This window comes from Indicator indicator, chromosome 1 (assembly GCF_027791375.1).
Source record: "Indicator indicator isolate 239-I01 chromosome 1, UM_Iind_1.1, whole genome shotgun sequence".
Lineage (NCBI taxonomy): Eukaryota > Metazoa > Chordata > Aves > Piciformes > Indicatoridae > Indicator > Indicator indicator.
This window is the reverse complement of record NC_072010.1, coordinates 85520563-85542821: the sequence shown is the minus strand read 5'-3', so window position 1 is coordinate 85542821 and position 22259 is coordinate 85520563. Positions and strand designations below refer to the sequence as shown.

Sequence of the window (22259 nt, the reverse complement as noted above, 5' to 3'; positions counted from 1 at the left end):
AAGTAAAAGCAAATTATGAAACCCAAAGTAAAATATGATACTGATAGCTGTATATTTCTACTTTTCAGTAGAGCCTCTTTATGTTTCAGTTTTTAAAAGTCACAGGATGATACTCACTTTATGACACAGAAAATATCATTCCAACATTTTCTCAGTTTTTGTACAGTTATGGTGTGTGCAGAAATTTTTGCCTTCAAAGCCTGAAGCACACTGAAGCATCTTAATTTTCTCCCTGTAATGCATGGTGCAGTTTTCTATCATCAAGACATTTAGTAGTGGGGGTTAACTGTTTGAAAACAGGCATGCCTGTAAGCCTCAGATAAATACTTAGCTCCTACAGACCTTGAAACCTCACTGCTACAGCCTCAGATACCCAGCTATTTAGTTCCCACAGATTTTAAAACTTCCCTGTTGACAGCCTCAGACACACAGATAAATGTTTAGCTCCCATAGATCTTCAAATCTCCCTGTCCACAGCCTCAGACACCTAAGTAAGTACTCATCTCCCACATATCTTCAAGCCTCACCCTTCACACCCTCTCACATTGTATTCAATCTGTCTTTGTAACATGGGCCACTTCTACTTCCACAGTTTCGATGGCCTGTGTCACTTCAGCCACTTTCTGTCCTTGCTGTTGAGCCAATACATAATTTACCACCTGCATGATGCTTTGGTCAGAAAGAGTAGACACTGGTGTACATTCCTCTGTAGCTGCAACCGCTTCGATGGCTTCAAGAGTCTCTTCTGTCACTACCACAGTCTCAATTTCACCACTATCAACACTAATCCCAGCTTCTTGCTCCTGCACATCTGCTGCTAAAATGCTGATGGCATGCTCCACCTGTGTCCCCTGGTTATGAAACTGAAGAGTATCTTTTTCCAGCATAATTTTGCAGGGTACATAGTCCCTGTGAAACTTGGTCATGTGCTTGCGGAGCGTGCGGGCGTCGATGTAAGCCTCGTTGCACACGGGGCAGACGTAAGGACGTTCCCCGGTGTGTGTCCTCACGTGGCGCTTCAGCGAACGTGCGTCTGCCCAGGCTACTCCACAAGTCAGACATTCAAATGGCTTCACACCTGTTCTCAAAGAGAAAGCAAGGAGAAGAAGATGACTGTCAGTGTCTGCAGATATGCATGAGAAGGGAGAGGGAGGACATCAGTATGAAAAACCACTCTTTCTCCGCTGATGAGATCTGGAGAGCATCCAACAGAGAGCTATGAGGATGGTTCGTGGACTTAAACGTCTCTCCTGTGAAGGAAGACTGAGAGACCTGGGTCTGTTCAGTCTTCAGAAGGCTGAAAGAGTATCTTAAAGTCTATAAATATCTGAGGGGTGGCTGTCCAGATGAAGGTGCCAGTCTCAGTGATGTTCAGTAATAGGACAACGAACAATGGGTATGAGCTGGAACACAGGAAGTTCCACCTCAACATAAGAAAATTCTTTACTGTGAGGGTGGGGTGCCAGAGTCCTGGCCTAGGCTATCCAGGGAGATTGTGAAAGTACCCTTCTCTGGAAACTTTCCAAGCTCACCTGGACACATTCCTGTGTGGCCTACCCCTAGGTGATCCTGCTTTAGCAGGAGTTTGGACTCAGCCTCTGGAGGGCCCTTCCAATCCCTACCATTCTGTGACTCTATGATCTTGTTACCATTTCTGCACTACAAAACACACACAACACATTCAATGCTGAGATCTTATACAACTGCTCTACCCAACCTAACATTCTACTTTCACATATTTATTGTTCTTTTCAAAATTCATTTTAATGCTGTTTTTCCCCTATTTTAAGTGCATACTGCTTAACAGAATCATAGAATCCTTTAGGCTGGAAAAGACCTATAAAGATTGAGCCCAACCATTAACCCTATTCTAGCAAGTCCACTACTAAAGCCATATCCCCAAGCACCACAACTACATGGCTGTTAAACACCTTCAGGGATAGTGACTCTACCACCTCACTGGGCAGCATGTCTCAGTGCCTGACCCTTTCAATGAAAAACGTTTTTCTGCTGTCCATCCTAAACCTTCCCTGGTGCAGTTTGAGGACACTTTTTATTGATTCATCTGCACCAAAAGAAACCTGGCAAGCAGGTCAAGGGAAGTGATTCTGCCCCTCTGCTCTGATCTTGTGAGACCCCATTTGGAGTACTGCATCCAGCTCTGGAGCCCCTAACAGAAGAGGGATATGGGTCTATTGGAGAGGGTACAGAGGAGGGCCACAAAGATGATCAAAGGGCTAGAGCACCTCTCCTGTGAGGACAGACTGAGGAAGTTGGGTCTGTTCAGCCTGGAGATGGAAGGCTCTAGGAAGACCTTACAGTGGCTTTCCAGTACCTGAAGGGGGCCACAGAAGAGATGGGGAGGGACCTTTGATAAAGGCCTGTGGTGACAGGACAAGTGGTTTTAAACTAGTGCAGAGTAGATTTACATTGAACATTAGTAAGAAATTCTTTACTGTGAAAGTAGCGAGACACTGGAACAGGTTGTCCAGAGAAGTTGTGGATGCCACACCCCTGGAGGTGTTCAAGGTGAGGCTGGATGGCCTTAGAGCAACCTGGTCTAGTGGGAGGTGTCCCTGCCCATGGCAGGGGTAGTTGGATCCCTTCCAAATCAAGCCATTCTATGATTCACATCTTCCCCAAACAAGCTGGCCAAATTCCAATAGTGGCCTTTTTTTACCTTATTCAGGCCAATCTCTCTCCTCTTCAAAGGATATTTTTTTAACTGTGTGCACTTTTAGAACTGGAGAATGTTTTACTACATTTGAGCTCTTCACAATATTCATAAAATACTGCAACAGGTTGCCCAGAGAGGTGGTGGAGCACCCATCCCTGGAGACAGTCAAGGTCAAACTTGATAGGGCCCTGAGCAATATGACCTAGCTGGAGGTGTCTCTGCTCATTGCAGCATTGGACAAGATGACCTTCAAGGGTCCCTTCCAACCCAATGCATTCTAGGATTCCATGAATTCTTTGCCAGAAATAAATCTTTTAATTACTGATAAGCAGTTCCTGTTCCAGTAAAGTTCTGAGACTGTGACTGTGGAAGATTCAACAGCCACTTCTGGGAATCACTGGAAGTGGTATCAGAAACCAGGACTAGTGTAAAGCTAACTGGGAATCTGTGAGAACTTCTATGCATCTTGCAACACAGTACATACATAGACTCAAAGAAACAACTACCCTTTTACTCATAATGCTTTTAGAGGTTGAGGGATGTCATGGCTACTTGTTTCCAACATACCTTCATGATTGTTCATGTGCCTCCTATATTCCCGGAGCTGAGTGAATTTTCTTCCACAATGCTCACAAACTCGCTCCAGATTTTGTTTTGCTCTTCCTTTTTTGCCATGTGTGGCTTTCTTCACATGTCTTCTGTACAAAGCTTTCTCATAAAATTCTTTACCACATACATTACACCTGAAATACATTAAGTGAGAAATCTACTGAAACCATTACTCTATGCTTTTGAAACCAAAATGCACTTTAATTGTAATAGGTAAGGTTTGATGGAATGGTCTCCTGTGACAAGTAGTTCCATAATTAGAAATAGTATTGTTGGACTCAAATGCATTCTCTCTTATTCACAGCCACCAAGCTTCCACTTAACCGTTCCAGAGAAGGGAAATAACATACAAAGCATTTTTAAATTGATCACTTATTTTTATCCTCTGAAAACTCCATAGGTGTTAGCTCCAGGAGTGTGCCAGCAGGTTAACAGTTGGAATACACTGATTTCACTCATCCGTTCTCAAGTACTCAAGACCCCAGCTGACACCAATCACTTCCATGTTGACTGGCCATGGATCTCTAGAACCTCAAATCGATGAGCGCAGTTTAGTTATCAAACCAATTTCTTCTTACCTATAAGGGTCTGTGACAGAATGAGACTTGACATGAGAGTACCAGTCTTTCTTCCAGCTGTAACACTTTCCACAGAACTGACACTGAAATGGCTTCACACCTAAGTGTTTGTTCATGTGCTGCCGAAGATCTCGGGCTTCATAGAAGCTCTTTTCACATCTGTAACAGAAAAGGTTTTACAATCTCACATCAGAAAAATCTTGGTGACCCTGATTCCAAAGGCACTGGAATGCTCTTATTTAATGGCATCTGAGGACTTGGAGAAGACAACACTTTTTTTGTCACCAGTATCTACAAAACGTATCATCCCTTTCCAAAGTTAAGTGATTTGCTCTAGCAGAAGGTGTCCCTGCTGATGTCAGGTGCACTGGAACTAGATCATACTCAAGCTCCCTTACAACCCAAACAACTCTATGAAAAAAAATTAAAAAGAACAGCAGCTTATCTGGAAGCCTAAAATATAAACCTGAGGACCTCTGAAGCACTTTTGCCTGTTATGTGTCAGCTATGTTTCTTCTGTTACTTTTATGGGGAATAATCAGATGCAAACCAACTGAAGACTTCAGAAGTGTGTATACCACCACGTGAACTTACAAGGATAGTAACAGCTGCCTTTTTTTCCCCTTAACCAGAGTGGATTATTAACATAAAGATCATACAATCAACAAGGTTGGAAAAGACCTCAGAGATCATCAAGTCCAACCTACCACCCAGCACCTCATGACTGACTAAACCATGGCTTCAAGTACCACGTCCAATCCTTTTTTGAACACCTCCAGGGATGGTGACTCCACCTCCACCACCTCCCTGGGCAGCACATTCCAATGGCAGATCACTCTTTCTGTGAAGAACTTTCTCCTCACCTTGAGCCTAAACATGCCCTGGCACAGCTTGAGACTGTGTCCTCTTGTTCTGGTGCTGGTTGCCTGGGAGAAGAGACCAACCCCCACCTGGCTACAATCTCCTTTCACGTAGTTGTAGACAGCAATGAGGTCTCCCCTGAGCCTCCTCTTCTCCAGGCTAAACACCCTCAGCTCCCTCAGCCTCTCCTCGTAGGGCTTGTGCTCAAGACCCCTCACCAGCCTCATTGCCCTTCTCTGGATACATTCAAATGTCTCAATATCCTTCTTAAATTGAGAAGCCCAGAACTGGACACAGTACTCAAGGTGTGGCCTAAGATAATGGGGATTTGCTAATAGAAAACATCTGAAATCAGTGAAATTAGTAATTCTTTAGCTTGCTGTTTGTAGACATCTAAACCCAGGCAAACTCCTAGTTTTCCATCAGTCATACCTTGCCATAGCATGGCTATATAGAATTCCAGATCCCTAGCTCCTTGGTATGAAAACTAGGGATGTCAGTCTAACCAAAGACATGCTTTCTCCTTTTGAAAGAAATTCTGCTCTTCAGATATCTCTGCCTGTATCTCTTCCTCCTGTAACATCATATAATTATATGGCTCAAGAAGGGATAGAAGCAGAGATAGATAGAAGAGAAATGGCAGCAAGCAAAGGTGGAAGATTGACCTTCTGCAGCTGATCAACCTCTGGAGTAAGGGAATCTCAGAATTCCCAACCTCCGGTTGGATCTAAACAGAAAAAAAAAGCCTCCAGACAAGAACAAAACTTCAAATATTATGATGATCTTAGGGGTCTTTCCCAACTGAAACAGTTCTATGATTTCACAGAATGCCAGGTTGGAAGGGACCCCAAGGATCACCTGATGCAACCTTTCTAGGTGATAGTGTAGTTGAAATGAGATGGCTCAGACCCCTGTAATGCTGCATCTTAAAACTGTCCAATGTAGGGGAATCCACTGCTCTGAGAGCCCTCTCAGAGATCCTGGGTTTGCAAATCCACAGAGTGTCAAAAGCCCCCCAAGGTGCTTGAATGGGGTTGGCATTTAGTGCTCATCTCTCAAGGGTTGCAAAATTTGTAAAAACCATCAGAGAAGTAAAATCTCAAGCAACCATCATCATACTCTTGACACTAACTACCATTTCATTGAATTTTCACCAGCAAACTCCCACAAATATTTTTGGAAAATACCTCCTGTTCAGCTGGGCCAGAAGCTCCAACTCAAGCCTGGCAGGGAGATCTACACACTGAGCCACTGAACTAGAAAAGTGAAGTCTGCCTCTTGCTTAGTGAAGGCCTTGAAAGCATTTGTGACAGCATTAATGACGTTCTTAGTAGAGATCTTCACAGTAGAAGCAGCAAGGACTGTGTATGCTTGGATGGAGATGGGGCTCAAAGTATCTTCTCTGTCAAGGTCATCTTTTGCATCCGTAACTGTGCTGCCTTGTGCAAGAAAATTTAAAATACAGTTCTTCAAAACCAAAGTTGCCCTTCCTGGTATGTTTCATTAAACAATTCTGCCCTGCTATGGATCCTATTAACTCTCCTAAGTGGGTATTTTTAGCGTGCCAAAGCGCCAAATAAAAACATGGCTGAGAGCTTTAAACTGAGTTTTCAGCAGCTAGAAAATACTGGCTTTGTTAGCACACAGTAGCACCACCACAGTGATTAAAGCTTCCATTAAAACCAAGAGTTGCATACAGGCAGTCATACACATTGCATGACACCCCTTCTAATTACCTAATTGACAGTTTGGAAAGTAAGCACCATTTGTACTTTTACAGGTCATACTTGAAAGGTTCTCCTATAGCCTGCTTGGTCATGGAAGAAGTACCCATGTTTTCCTAACGCACTAGGAGACAGCTCTTTCCAGTTAGAGAGGAAATTAAAGCTAAATTAAAATCCACAGTGCAAAGTTATTTAAGAGGTCATATAAGTTTTACCATCAAGTTCACTGCAATACTCAGTGAGTCTTCACAGAATCACAGAATTGTCAGAGTTGGAAGGGACCTCACAGATCCTCTAGTTCCAACCCCCTGCCACGAGCGGGGACACTTTCTACTAGGTCAGAGCCACATCCTGCCTGGCTTTAAAAACAAACATCCACAAATGGGGCTTCCACCACCTCCCTGGGCAACTTGTTCCAGTGTCTCACCACCCTTACAGTGAAGAACGCCTTCCTGACATCTAATTTAAATCTCCCCTCCTCTATTTTGGATCCATTCCTCCTAGTCCTATCACTACCCAATGCCCTAAAAAGTCCCTCCCCAGCTTTCTTGTAGGCAGCCTTCAGATATTGGAAGGCCACAATAAGGTCTCCTTGGAGCTTTCTCTTCTCCAGACTGAACAACCCCATCTCTCTTAGCTGTCCTCACAGGAAAGGTGCTCCAGCCCTCTGATCATCCTTCATTAACGAGGTTCCTGCAGAGCTGTTTGCTAAACACCATGTGTATTTTGGTACAGTCCATTTTTTCAATTTTATGCTTTAAAAGTCTTATATTCTGAGGCAGTGAACAGTTTTACGCTACAAGGAACTTCTTTTAATCTTCAAAATAACTAGAATCATTCATGTTAAGGAAAAAAAAAAGCCCACATGAAGAAAAACCCTCAACAACCAACTTACTGAGTACACTGATATCCACGAACTTCAGGCTTTGGCTGGTGTTTCTTTATGTGTTTACTGAGTCCTGATGCCCTGTGGAAAGATTTTCCACAGATGGAACAAAGATATTTGGATTCTCCTGATAAAAAGAGAATAAAACATGTTACAAAGCCAGGCCTCTGTATCTCTGCAGTGCTTTGTGTTTTGTTCTTCTCATATAATTTATCTTAAGCAATAGGTAAGTGCTACAAAGAGGACTTTGTTTAATTACACACGGATGGATCTTAAAATGTATTTTGTATGTGACAACATGCAAATACACAAAGGAGAGAGTAACAACTCCCAAGTTACTTTATTGCATGTTTTTAAATACAACACTGCAGCTACTAGTTAGCCATAAAATTTGAACAGCCTAAAAAAATTGCCTTCAGGTGGAAAAAAATAGACAATTTCCTGTGTTCACATAATATGCAATGCAGCTTACAGATGCTTTACATCCTGAATGAGTCAAACACCACCTTAAAACAAAAGTTTTCCACTCTCATTCCTCAGTGTAGGTGTACTGAGTACTAACAAATTCCTTCATTTCTGGAACAAGTTGTCTTAATGGAAAGAGTCTCTTATATTTGATTACACCCAGCTTGGGAAACAAGCAGCACAGAGAATTTCTACACATTCCAATTTTAAAACTCTGCTTGTGTGAATTATTGTATTGTCATTTTTTTCATAGGCTAAGATCTTTCAAGGCACCAGTTTACATAAAATTCTAGTATTAGCACAGCAAGTCTTGCAAAACATATATGGCTATTTTCAGAAATTTAACTTTGCGTGTTTCCCTCTGAAAGGATAGGTTGGAAATGCTCTAGAAGATTCCAGCCTATTGCCTATCTTCATTGAATGGAATCATACAGGCATTGAATACATACATACACATGAACAGACTAGCCACGATCACCCTCTTCTTGCACAGAGCATCTGTACAGTATCATTAATCTATGGTAAAATAAGCCCAGAAAATAAATGTAGGAAAACAAAAAAAGAGAAATTACTATTTATCTTATTTTAAAACAGCTCCTTTGACAATATTAAAGAGAGATCGATGTTGAAATTGAAAGCATACAGCAGCCAAACAAAGAATCCTCTTTCTCACGACTTACCTGTATGAATGCTCATGTGCTCCTGAAGACTTCTTTTGGTGACAAAAGACTTCTCACACAAGTCACACTTGAACTGTTTCTGTACTTCATGGAGAGCTAAGTGCATTTTTAATCCATGTTTATATGTAAAGGTCTTGCCACAAACCTGAAAGAAAAAATCCATGCCCAGTTGAACAGGACCAATAAAATTCATTATGTAACAGGCATTTTGCTTCAAACACAACAAAACTTCCTGTATTTTCTTCAGAAATAGGATGGCTAAGCCTGTGATTTCACACCAGTGGCAGAAATAGTCTGTTAAAAAAGAACACTCAAGAAAGCATTCTTCTAGGTACAGAAATAGGAACTTTGATGACCCAACTTCATTGTAGTTTTCTCAGTACTGGACTACAAGAATTGTCATCAAGAATGTCAGAGTAACTCTCCCTATTCTGAAGTGATCTAAATTTCAGGACAAAGCACCAATCCTAAAACAGCAATAAAAACATTACTAATTCGATGACAGAGTAAAAGGACTTTCTCTTTACCTTGCATGCATGTGGTTTTACACCTGTGTGTTTGAGCATGTGTATTCTGAGAGAATAAAGCTTGGGGAGAGTTCTTCCACAGATATCACAAATAAATTCTCGTTTAGTTCTCCCTTTCACTGAAGGGACACCTGCTTCTTCCACACCAGCAGCTGCAGTGTTCCCCTCAGTCTTCCGAGTGTGCCGGACGAGATGGGCTCGCAGAGAGGCACCATACTGGAACTCTTTTTTACACAACTGGGGGGAGGAAAAATTACAACTTTATTTTGCATTTGATACTCAAAATTAATTTTCTTTAAAGCTTAGATTAGGTACTTAACTCTTAGTTGGCTAAATTTAGGAATTTTGAAAATATAAATATGAATACAAAACTATTTATATAATTGCTCCCTCCCTTCTTCCTTGCAACTGCTCACCATTTGGCAATTATGATTTTTAAAATATAACATTTACTCATATTTATAAAATATTTGTCAAGTGTAAATTAGTAAATCTGCATCATTATGAAAAATGGACAGAGGATGTTGTCTTTCATACTTACCATAAAAATAAAAACCGTAAGAGTATTTCAGCTCTAGGTATAGATAAAAGTTTCATTCACCTCTAATTGACATGTATTCTGTGCTGACAACTAAAAAAAGACTAATTCAGAGGTAAAAAAATAAAAACCTGTTTCTCTTATGTTCTTTCATATTAACCATTCTTCAGTTGCTTGTCTTCAATCTTATTATTGTTTGTAATAAAAGGTAGAAATAATAAAATGCCAATCTAAGTCCTCTTGTTATTATTACTGTTAAATGTTAGGACAAGACAGGCTCACAGCAGGGACATCACGCTGGAACACTTTTACAAAACTGGAGAAAAAAATTGTAACTTTATTTTTGCAACTTTTGCAACTTTTATTTTGTGACTTTATTAATACTCCAAATTTATCTTTTTTTTCCACAAAAGCAATCAAAGGTTTCAAGTATAGTGATATGATTAGCTAGGCACCAATTGGTATTTTATCTACAGTTAACTAACACTTTTAAGTTCTGAATTTACAGCTACTCACAGAGTAACTGATCACTTCCCAGTGAGCCAAACTTCCAGACTAATCTAAACACAGTTAAATTTACAGGCAAGGTCAAAAAACAAAGCCTGCTCCAGCACTCTCTGGAGCAGCAAGTGCACTCCCATGTCATGCAGTGACATTTTACACCACTCCAGATCAGGGCTACAATCACCTCTGAAACCCATAAGGAAAATAAACACATGTACAAAAAGAGGCAAGAAAAAGAATTACTCATATCATTACTGAATGAAATTTCACAAACAGGGAGTTTACAGAAAACAAAAATCAAACTTACTGGGCATTTATAATCTTTAGATCTTTCATGTTTCAGTGTGTGCATTATAAGTGCATAACGCCGCTGGAATTCCATTCCACACTCATTGCATTTGTGATGAGCTTCCACTTCATTATTTTCAGTGGTCTCTCTTTTGGGCTGTTTCATTTTCTTCCCTCTTTGTACCAGCTTCATGGCAACCTAAGTTGGAAAAACATAACCCATTAATGCATTTCATATTTCCTCTGCAATTTAGTGCTCAAAGGTGGTGTTTCTCTCTGTTACTATCATACTTTGCTCACTTTATTTAGCTGCTAGAAAGTTACTCCCTTTCAGTTCACTGCAACACTATGGACCCCATGGTGGGTGAAAAATTGGTCTTGTTTTAAAGCCATAAAGTGCAGTTAATGTTTTCTACAATTTATAAACTATGGTTCAGCAGAGGGGTTGGACTAGATTTCTCAGAATTGTTTTGTTTAGAGAAGTCCCCTAAAAATCAAGGAGTCCAACCACTGACCTAATGCCACCATGGCCATTAAGCCATATCCCAAAGTGCCATGTTCACACGTTTCTTGAACACCTCTAGGGATGGTGACTACACCACCTCCCCAGGCAGCCTGTTCAATGCTTGACCACTCTTCAAGGAAAGAAATTTTTCCTAACATTTAATCTAAACCTCCCCTGGCAATGGGGTTTGGACTCAAACTCCAGAGGTCCCTTCCAACCCCTACCATTCTGTGATCTAATTATAATTATAGGCAGATTACCACCAGTTCAGAAACAACAACCTATTAAACCCTAAGCAATTGCATAAGGGAGACCTAAGGGATACTTACAGAAGAACAGTCACAATTTCTATAAAGTGTTTCCAAACTTTTCCTTAACTCCAACTTTCCTTTTCAGGACTGACTTTTGCTTGACTAAGTTATCAGATTTAAGTAGCCTAATTAATTTTTAGCAGCCAGCAAAAACTGAGTTATTAATAACCTATTAAAAAAATAACTATAGTACTGAAACACCGTTCTTTCTGGTGAAAAGCACTACAGCTTTATTAAGTGCTACCTTTTTGTGAGGTAGTATTGGCAGTGCTACCTGGAGCTGATAATCTTGTTTTCTTTGCAGAAACTTGCTGTCAAATTCTTTAAAAACAAAACTGAGTAGGTTGAAATTGTGTGTATCGGGTATCTCCCCTTCAGGTTTCTGAGAATAAGGAAAGGGAAAAGAGTACAATACATGCTCATTTTTCATTCTTGTTCTCTCAAATAAGTGAGCTATCTGAGTTTTGGAAAATATCCTAGTCCTTCCATGTCTCTCAAAACAAACTCAACCATATTTTTCCTTTTTTTTTTTTTTATTTTGCTGCTGCTCTTAAAATTTATACAAACTCAGATAAATTGTGACACCCCCCAAAATAATTTTGCTCAGTAGGTGATTAGTAAGAGCTTGTAAAATAATAGTCATACAAAGCATTCTTCATCCCAAACATCTCCATGTAAACTGCAGTCATTGTAACTCAAATATCAGCAGCATTTTTCCTTCAACCTCTCTTTCCTGTTTTTCTTCCAGCATCCTGTGACAAGGAGGGGAGTTCACAGAATCACAGGATACATACGGTTGAAAGAGACCTGAAGAATCATCCAGTCCAACCCTTCACCCAGCGCTGAAGGGTCAACACTAAACCATGTCCCCAGCAGAATCACAGGAGTTGAGGGATGCATGAGACAAATATGCTAAAAGCTGTAAAATTTATAAAAGCAGAAACCTATGCCTGAACCTAAGAGAAACTGTCCTGAGAAACTGTCTAAATCAAACTCCCTTTTCCACTGACCTCATCCAGGCTTTAAGCTAGCCAATGGCATCTTGGGGTGCATCAACAAGTGTATACCCAGCAGGTCAAGAGAGTTTTTCCTCCCTCTCTACTCTGCCCTGGTGAGACTACATCTACAGTCTTGTGCCCAGTCCTGGGCTCCCCAGTTCAAGAGGGTCAGGAACTACTAAAGAGAATCCAACAGAGGACTACAAGGACAGAACTGTTGGGGTTGGAAGAAACCTTTGACATCAAGTCCAACTGCTCGCCTAGAGCTTGCAATCCTACCACTCCTGCTAAGCCACCACCTCTAAACCATGGCCCTAAAGCACCACAGCCCCTTCCAGGGATGGTGACTCCACCATTTCCCTGGGCAGCCTGTTCCAATGCTTGGGAACAAAACATCTCTCATGATGAAAGGCTGAGAGATCTGGGAATGTTTAGCCTGGAGAAGGCTGAAAGGAGGTCTGATCAGTGTTTACAAATACCTGAAGGGTGGGTGCCAAAAAGGGGCCAGACTCTTTCAACTGGTGCCCAGTGATAGGATGAGGGGTAATGGACACAAACTAGAACACATGAGGAAAAGCACCTGTGGAGGTGCTGGAGCCCTGGACCAGGCTGCCCAGAGAGAGAGGTTGAAGAATCTTCTTCGCTGGAGACTTTCAAGACCCATCTGGATATGTTCCTGTGTGGCCTGCCCCAGGTGATCTTGCTTTGGCATGGAGTTTGCACTTAATGATCTCCAGAAGTCCCTTCCAATCCCTACCATTCCATGATTCTGTGAAAGTTAGACTAATATTCCAATTTCTATCCACAAGTGTGATGTAATGATAACATTATCCTCTAGTATTTGGGACTAGAGGCTCTAGTAAAGATCTCACAGAACACCTCTAGAAACTGACAGTTGGAGCAAAGGATGGAGCCAAGGAAAAATGAGTAAGGCAAAATGGACTCTGCCACCAAAATTAATGTATTAATGCTCAGTGAGGTGAATGTCACCTTATCCACAGGTACTGAGGAAGGGTTCCTGAAGGGGAAAGAGTAAGACAGTTTCATTCAAAGAAGTTACTGACAGGACTAGTTCAACTACTAATATTGTATATGTCTGAGTCCTAGAGTTGTAAATACCAGTGTTCTTTGAACGCTTTTTTTCACTGGACCCTGATCTGAAGGTAGCAGAACTGGACCATTTGACTCCATCTTAATAGACCTACCTGGGATGTCACTTTTCTAATCTCCAATGTTCTGTTTTCAAGTCTTAACAAATGCAAGCTCTCACTTCTCCAACAGATCGATATATTTGACTATGACTAACTGACACACAAATCTAGCTTAAGAATTACCTTCCCAGATCAAAGAATTTGGGAGAAGATAAACCTGTCCAGCCAAAGAAGTTGAGAAGATACTCAAGATGAGCTAAGCTCACTGAGTGTTCTAAACACCTTCAACATGGAAGGAAATTTGAAGCCAGTATTTGGGTTTGGGTTTTTTTGTGCAACTCTAGCATCTTAGGAATTACTCTGGTTTGCAGTAATGTTAATTGCTCAAACAAACAAACACGACAACAAAAAGACCACACCAAAACGCCCCCAGTGCTTCAAATCAGGAAACAGTCTTTTCAGAGTGGTCTGAACACACTGGATGATTACGGCCACAAGCCTAAAGACAGATAGAATACCTGCTGGATTGCAGATTTAGGATTTGTCTTTCTATTTTGCAGGTTTTTTTCAACTCCTTTATGCAATCTGATATATCCTCCTTCACTAACAGAACGCTGGCGAAGCTTGCTTTTGTAGCTATCATCTTGACTAGAAGCTAGGCTTTCTGGTTGTGAAACTGAAGTACTCTGTTCTTCACTTTGCCCACCACAAGGCTGCTTGAGTGCTTCTGAGGAATCTTCAGAAGCAGTGTCCACATTTGCTTTACCATTTCCATTTTGATCCGTTTCAATTTCCAGTTGATTTCTCGTGTGCGTGACTTCCATAGCTGATGGCTCAGCCTCTACGACAGACACAGCGCTGTCAGAAATGTTCTCCAGCTGCTGCATCTTAACATCATTTTCAGTTGTTTCATGCTGTTCTACAGGCTTTGCAAGATCATCTGGAGTGGCCTCCACAGGCTCTGAAGGCAGGTCAGGCTGTGGTGCTGCTGGCTCCTCTGTCCCAGCAGAGGAAGGAGCTCCATTTACAGCTACCGTCACTTCACCAGCTGTGAGCTCAGGTTGCTCAGCACCATCCACAGGCTGTGTTTTGGCTTCAGTCTGCTCTGCTAAAGTTTGTGTCGACTCCACTGTTTGAATGTCTCCCTTCTGGTACACTGTGATTTGTTTCTCTTCCATCTGTTTGTGTACATTTTCACACATTTGAAGGACCTCAGGCATGAAGAGATGCTGGGCAAGCATGGCCACTTCTGCCATACTACAGAAGTCAAAAGTTAATTCTGAGGTATAAGCAAATTCCAACAGCGGCAGGAAACTGGATTTGCAGAACCCTACGAGGAGTAAAACAAGAGATGAGAGCAAATAGTGATGACCTCAAATTACACCAAAATATCATACAACAGTTCAACTTTGATATGGTTAAGTCTGAAATGTAGAGCAAAACACATTTGCAAGTAACATTGACACCTGAGATTTAATTAATTGTAATTTACACAAAAGCATCCTCCTTGTCTGTTATGTGGAAGTAAACTCATGCAGCTTTTGCAGTAAGTAGGACCGAGGTAGTTTCACAACAAATTTTCTAGCTTTCAAGATGCTGAGAGAACCACAATATCTTTAAAGCAAATTCACCTTAATTTAAGTCTTATTGGACCTACCACATTCAGAAAGTAGTCAGGACTTGTATGGCAGAAAAATAAAACAAGTAAGTGGCTAGTTTAAAAAAAATAGAGAGAATTGCTTAAAAAATAGCATTTGGTATAATTTCCCAGTTCTGTAAATCATAAGTATTTAATTTAGGGGACCTTCTGGATCATCATATAGAAATCTACTGTTCATGCAGAAACAGGCACAGTTAAATTGAAGAGAAAGCAATGCAGGAGATGTGTTCTGTACAATATTATTCACCACTACAGGGGCATTTTTAGAATGTTTATGTTAAGATCATCTCCTATCTTTAAGGTACCAGAAGGTTTGGGAAATAAGCAGAAACATATAATAATGTTTCACAGACATAAGAAACAATTTTGTATGCGTTCTGCTAAACAGCTAAGAATTGAGGCAACACCCCCTCCTGATGCATTTTCTTGTTTCCTTTTTTGTGGGTTTTTTTTGTGACTAATACAAGGAGAAAGCGTGCCTAAGCAAGGCAAAAATCAATTCAAACCCTCCCAGGAATTTAAAGATGAAATCACATAGTGCATTCAATATGGAAAAATCAGATTATGCAAAACCAGAGGATCACTTTGATACTGAAAGTCAACACAATACTTTTGGATTAAAAGAGGTAAAAAAAGCAAGACAAAATACTTGGTTGTCATGAACACTTAAGAAAAGACTGAATCAAATACTGTACATCTTACTTAGGATATGATGATTTCTAGCTTTGAAACCCACAACAATTCACCTGACAGATCCACTACAGCTTCATGACTAGAGACAGCTCCCTTTTCAATGAAGAGCTCTCGGAAGTACTCGCTGCTGGCTGCCAAGACAGATTTGTGAGCTTTGTACTCCTCTCCTTCAATCATCAGAGTCACATCACAGAACTGATTGGAAAGTCTCTGCTGATTCAGTTGGTTTAAGACTGACTGAGAATGTTTGGAAGATGACTGCTTCACAAGGCCCTTACTGTCAACCTGTCATAAACAACATGATGAGAACTTAATTACATTCAGACTGTGCTGTTTTAAGCATTCACATTGAAACGCAGGAAACAACTATTTTCTGCAAGAGTACAATCAGTTCAAGCCTATATAATACAGACATTAAAACTTTACCATTGTTTTCCTCCAGTAAATTCAGCAATTCTCACCCATCCTCCAAACAGTTAAAACAGACAGCTGGAAAAATGGGAAGATATGGATAAACAAACAGGTTTTTGTCCTTGTTTAAGACAGGACAGATCCTCTATTGCCTCGAGAGGGACAAAAGAATGACACTCACACAAATGGACTGGATAGTGACGATAAGTATAAATGGAAAAGCTATTGGTGTCTTACAGAAACTACAAAGGACAGTGGCAAAGATATCCCAAAGCATACAGAGTCCCTTACATGACACCCAACGGCCCCCCAATACTTCCCTTCTCCCCATCTGAGGGTGTGCTCAAAACCCCCAGGGCTCTTTCCCCACCTCCCTGCTCCCCCACCCCCCGCTAGGCTGGTCTCAGTCTGGCAGAGGCCTGAAACACTCCCACACCATTACTTGATAGGGAACATCTCCCAAGGGAGCAGAGAGGGAAGAAACAGGAAGGGAATGACTTTGCAGGTGAATTTATAGGGTGCAGGATTTGTGGGTAGAAATATGCTGTTTCCTATGTCCACCTTACTGGGTTGGACACTTGGGATGCTGGAGGTGTAACTTACATGGCAGTAATAAGAAGCACCCAGCCTGAACTGCCACAAGTCAGAAAGCCTACAGTCAGAAAGCCTACAGTTCAGATTCAAAGTCTTTAAATGTGTATAAGCCCCCAGCTGTCATCAAGACTTTTACATATTAATATAATCATAATTTCTTAAGGAACAAATAGAAGTTCCAAGAAAATCTGAGAAGGTGATGCTTTACTCTTACACTTTTGCCATCTGCTTTCCCTTGGGTCCCACATGCGTAAATAGCAGTTCAGGTGATTTTATTTCCCCAAAGATGATGTAACTATAATGATTTCCATATCATATATACCAGTAACACGTTCCCACAAAACAAATATCTTTGGCAACACTAATGTTGTCTTATTATTGCAAGATTATCACAACAGTGGAAAAATAGGTGACTCAGCATAACAAACATCTTGAATACACTCAGGTGTAAACAATGGTACTTACAAACACAAGTTCATGCTTTGCTATTAGCTTCTTCTTCACAGGCTTTGCGGATGCAGCTGGGATTGATGCTGTGTTACCCAATTCATCATCTGTTTCATTACTGTCTTCATGAGATTTTGCATCCAGTCCTAATTCCTCCAGCATTTCAGAAGGATCTGACAGAGATCTAGAACGATCCAGCTTTTCCTGGCACTTGCTGCATTCTTTAATGTAATCTTTAACCTGCTTAAGAATACCTAAGAAAAATTAATGGAGCTTAATTAGGCTTCTAATCTTCATTCAGCTTACCATAAACACATACATAGGTGATTAGCAAAACAACATTCCATACTTACTGAGAAAAATTAAGTTTGTCGGCTACCCTTTCCTTCTCTGACTTTTTACCAGTTCTGATGGGGACAAAAATTGGAAGACTCACCGAAGGACTCTTGCAAAATTAGGACCAACTGCGTTATATGCTGATATCCATTATCTGTTAATGATTTTGAGACTGAAAGAAATTAATTTTCTACCAGTACTTCAAACCACATAACCAAATAACTCCTAAGTTATTACTCCTAAGCTCAGGGCCTTTTTCTGGCTACCCAGGCATTTTCAGTGTATGGCTGTCAACCCAAATTAGTTTTCTTCATTAGGACAAACCAGAAGCATATATACAATAGCTATGGCTCTATAGTTCAAACCCTAGCATGACTTAAAAGCATGGGTTAGACTTGCACTGCTCACACCTTTTCAGAGCAAGAGATGTGCTGTCATTATATACATATCTCTGTAAGGACCAGGTAAGCACAGGCTTCAAGACATTCTGACCCAAGACATTCATGCCCATTTCAAACATTTTTATGTTTCCTTGACTGCATCTGAAACCAGAGATAGTTCTCAGGACAGAAGGCTTCTGGTCCTCATATTCCATATCTAACACCCTGTCAGGCCACTGGGCCACACTCCAGCCTGTTGCTTCCCAGTTACAGTGCTGACAGACCCTTCTCAGGATGATGACTGGGTAAAAGCTGCTGTCCACTAGCAGAAGAGCATTATTACAGCAGGGGAAGGAGACACAAGTAGCAAAACTGAAAGCTGGACATGAATTTTAGTATTCTTAGTCTGTAAACGTTAAGAGAATATAAATTGTGCAAATAAAGGTATCAAGGGGATCAAAAGACAATACAGAACGCCCTCTTCTGACAAACAGAAGATACACTACTAAAGGAAATTTCCAGCATAGGATGACAGCAGATACCAGAACAGTCCAGTATTGGGCAGACCATGAGAACCTAGACAAAGGTAAGATGACTATGATCCAGAATTAATGTATCAACTTTGAGACACCAAATTCTTTTTCACATTAAAGATCTTCAAGGCAATGAGATCTAGACTGGAAGGACAGGCTGCAGCTAGAACCAAAAGCCTCCAAATCAAGACTGTGAAAACTAAAGCTTAAAAGATTGATAAACCAAATAAACCAGAACAAGACAAGCAACACAAACTGCTAGCAGTTGGGCCCTGAGCAACTGCAAAGTGAGGTATCTGCTCAATGGATATGTAAGACTTAAAAGTAGAACACCAAATCCAAAGGGAACACTGACATCAAGTTCTTGACTCAGCTGAAAAAAAAAGGCCCAGTTAGGAATTACTGATGTTCATACACTACTGTTTCTAATAGCTGTGACATCACTCGAAATCCAACTGAGAATTAGTTTGGTCTTTTTGGCTTCTCATTAGAAGAAAGAGACAAACACAAGTGCAAAGAGTAAAGGGCAGAACTGGCAGCGCCACACAAACACCATCTCATCTGCATGCTATTTGGAAAAGGTATTACGAGGCTAAAAGCTGAACTAGGTCACCCTACACAATGCATACAATGTTGACAAATCACTACTCAAAGTGAGCTGCCTATAACACCTGGATGGGGACAGTCATGCTCTGTTTTTCTGTATATTCAAAATAAGAGTAAGAATCATAGAACACAGAATCATAAATTTCTCTTCCAACCTTGACACTTTTGAGATCATCAAATCCAACCCCTTGCCTAGAGCTCACAATCCCACCACTACTGCTAAGCCACTACCACAAAACTGTCCCTACACACCACATCCATGCATCTCTGAAATACCTCCAGGGACGGTGACTCCACCACTTCATTAGGCAGCCTGCTCCAATGCTTGATAAACCCTTCTATGAAGAAATTTTCCTAATATCCAACCTCCCCTGGCACAACTCGAGGCTGCTTTCTTTTCTCCTCTCACTTGTTGCATGCAAGAAGCGACCGACCCTCACCTCACCCCAGCCTCCTTTGAGGTAGTTGCAGACGACAATGAGATCTCCCCTCAGCCTCCTCTTACGACTAAACAATCTCAGTTCCCTCAGCCGTTCCTCATAAAGCACTTCACCGGCTTGGTTGCTCTTCTTTGGAGAAAGAAGCCACAGGACAATTTGCCGACCGAGAAGTAACTCCATAGTAATTCCTGCTGCTAAGCAGTGACCCACAGACCATGCGCTTTGAGCCGGCGTGTTCCAAGGCACCAGTCAGTTAGCAAGTGACAAGTCCCCTCCCGCTTTCTCCAGGGACGCTACACTGCCACCCTCCTCTCAAACGCCGACACCACCGCAGCGCTGCAGGGGCTGCAACCTCAGCTGTCAGCCGCCCTCTGCCCTCCTCTCGGTGCAGCTTCTCCTGCTCTCCGGTCGCGCCCCCCCCAGCCGCCCCGCCGCGCCCGCTCACCTCGCCACCAATATTTCTGCGACAGCCCCTGCCAGGTCTGCAGCCGGGTTCGGTGGGTGCCGTCGGGGGCTAGGTGTGCGGCGCGGATGAGGCGGTCGCGGCGCTCGGCCTGCAGCACCACTTCGAGCTCGGTGAAGCGCTGCTGGTCCCGCTGCCGACGCTGGTAGTACAGGGTGCCGCCGCGCACCACGTAGCAAGCGGCTGCCTTGCGGATCTTGCGTTTGGCGTTGCCCTCCGTCCCCGGCGCATAGGGCTCCCGTTCGTTCGTCAGGTAGCGCAGGATGGCCAAGTAGCTTTCCTCGCTGGACATGATGGGGCAGAGGTGAAGGAGGATGGGGGTAGGGATGGTGAAAGGGCGGCCTCTGCGTCCTCAGGGCCACGCCAGGCTTCCCTCCTCGCCGCCAGGGAAGGGCACGCCGCTTTCGGAGGGCGGACGAGGCGGGGAAGATCAGACTCCCGGCTCCGGGGCGGAGGCGGGCACGCCCGGGCCAGTCACATGCGGCGGGCCCCTGGCGAGAAACGCGCCCCCGGCGCCCTCGCCGCGGGGTCCGTGAGACTGCGGAAGCGCCTCCCGGGGCAGGTAAAGCATGCGCTGCCGAGGGGGGAAAGATAGGCGCCTACCGCGCCGCTGCCAGTCCCTCGCCCAGGCCCGAGAACGTGGGTCTCGGGGTCCGGCAGGAGTCAGGCCCGGGGTGGGAACTGGAGTTTCGCAGCCAGCGGCGGCGGGTGGGAGGAAGAAGCTCGGGCAGCAGCGACGGAAAGACAAAATGGCTGCTGCACAAGAGGAAGTGAGGTCAGAAGCCCGCGCGTATTTGAGGGGGCGGGAAGAGGTGGGTGCTCAGCGATGGCTCAGCTCGCTGGGTGGGCAGAGCCGCCATCTTGGAACCGGGCAAGAGGAAGGCCGGGCGGAAGGGTGAGGGCGGCCATCTTAGAGCCGGGTAAGGGCGGACGTGGGTACGGTGCTGAGGGCAGTGGAACACCCTTAGATGAGTATTTTGCAGCCCTATATCCGACAAGAGCAGTCTGCACTTCAAAACTGGCTCGGGAGTAGGAGCGACGAGAAAATCAGAAGCGTGTTTTCCCGTTGCAGCGTGATCAAACCCATCCGGAGCACCACAACTGGTAACAGCTTGACAGCTGTAGTAACGCAGTCAGAGTTGACACGGCAGCTGCGTCTCAGGGCGTTGAGTGCCTTTCTTTTACCAAAAAGAAAATGTATTCTGAACATCAGCTGCTGATTTTCCTTGTCCCGGTTGTGAGCTGGTTTTGTTTTACATCCTCGAGACGTGATATGCAGGACGCCCATGCACAGGTAGCAGTGTAGCCAGCAGCAACTCTTGCCCTCTGCTTAGTGCTCACCAGATGGCATCTGTGATGCCTCCTACTGAGATACTGACTTGGGTAAAGCAAGTCTGGCAGAAAGACGAGATGAGGATCAGAGCATGAGGCTCTAGATGAGACTTTGTGAGGTCCTTGCTACCGTTCACAACTGCCTCACCAGAAGATACAGAAAATGGAGACAGGCTACCAAGTTGCATAGTAATGGGCATCAGGCACAGATTGTAACACAGGAAATTCTAGTTATATATAGGGATTTTTAATTTTTTTTTTAAACTATGTCAGTGGGCAGACATTGCAACAGCTAGGGCATCCTGTCTAAGTTGTTTACAAGTCAGCTGAGCAACTTGATCTAAACATGTTTTGAGGAAGAGTTGAAATAGATCACCTCTGGGGGTCCTTCTCAACCTAAATTATTTTGTGGGTCTACAAAAAACTCAAGCTAATTGTTTGTAAAAGCTCATCTTCACTTTCAGCTTTTTAGCTGAAAACTTGCAGAAGTGCACATACAGTGTGCCAGGTACTTTATACAACACTCATAATCAGGATTTTTTTCTAGTTTTCACCAACACAGGTAACTTTCAGGGGTATTTTCAGCCTTTAAATGATCAAAAAATGCCTTTTCCTGTAACAACAAGCAGTTTTCCTTCCCTTCTTTCCTCCCCCTCACTTCTGGTTTCTTGACTTTCAAGCATGTTAACCACTCTGCCTTAAATTTCACCATGAATGTGAGTAGCTTTTATGCCTTTTTTTCTTGTGTTGGGTTTTTTTATGGCAAAAATCATAGATTATGTTTGGAAGATACTAGATCAATTTTAAATAGGGTGCAACCTTCATCCAGCCCCCTTTTTTATTAATAAACTTAAACCAAATGTAACTCAGAACTCACAGAAATTTAACAAATGGCCTCTCTCTAGCAATGAAAATGTGGAATTACTAAGGGAGCCTCTCTCTGCCTTCTGGAGGTTTAAACATGAACCTAAATGGCCTTGAAGTAAGTGTATACCATCATCTGCACTTGAAGTTCATTCAGGTTTCACCACCATCCTTTTCTGCAATGCCATCATTTTATTT

The 22259-nt window shown here is 42.6% G+C and overlaps 1 protein-coding gene across 1 annotated transcript; it reads right to left on the bottom strand.

The window, feature by feature from the left end:
- Positions 1-223: 223 nt before the first annotated feature.
- On the bottom strand, positions 224-20157 carry ZBTB11 (zinc finger and BTB domain containing 11). The gene is made up of 11 exons (XM_054382252.1): positions 19848-20157; positions 17126-17361; positions 15709-15940; positions 13821-14632; positions 10357-10536; positions 9008-9244; positions 8481-8625; positions 7345-7462; positions 3865-4023; positions 3245-3420; positions 224-1078 (listed from the first exon to the last, which is right to left on the bottom strand). The coding sequence occupies exons 1-11, from the start codon at positions 20155-20157 to the stop codon at positions 552-554; spliced, it is 3132 nt and encodes a 1043-aa protein (XP_054238227.1). The 3' UTR covers positions 224-551.
- Between the last annotated feature and the right edge of the window lie 2102 nt (positions 20158-22259).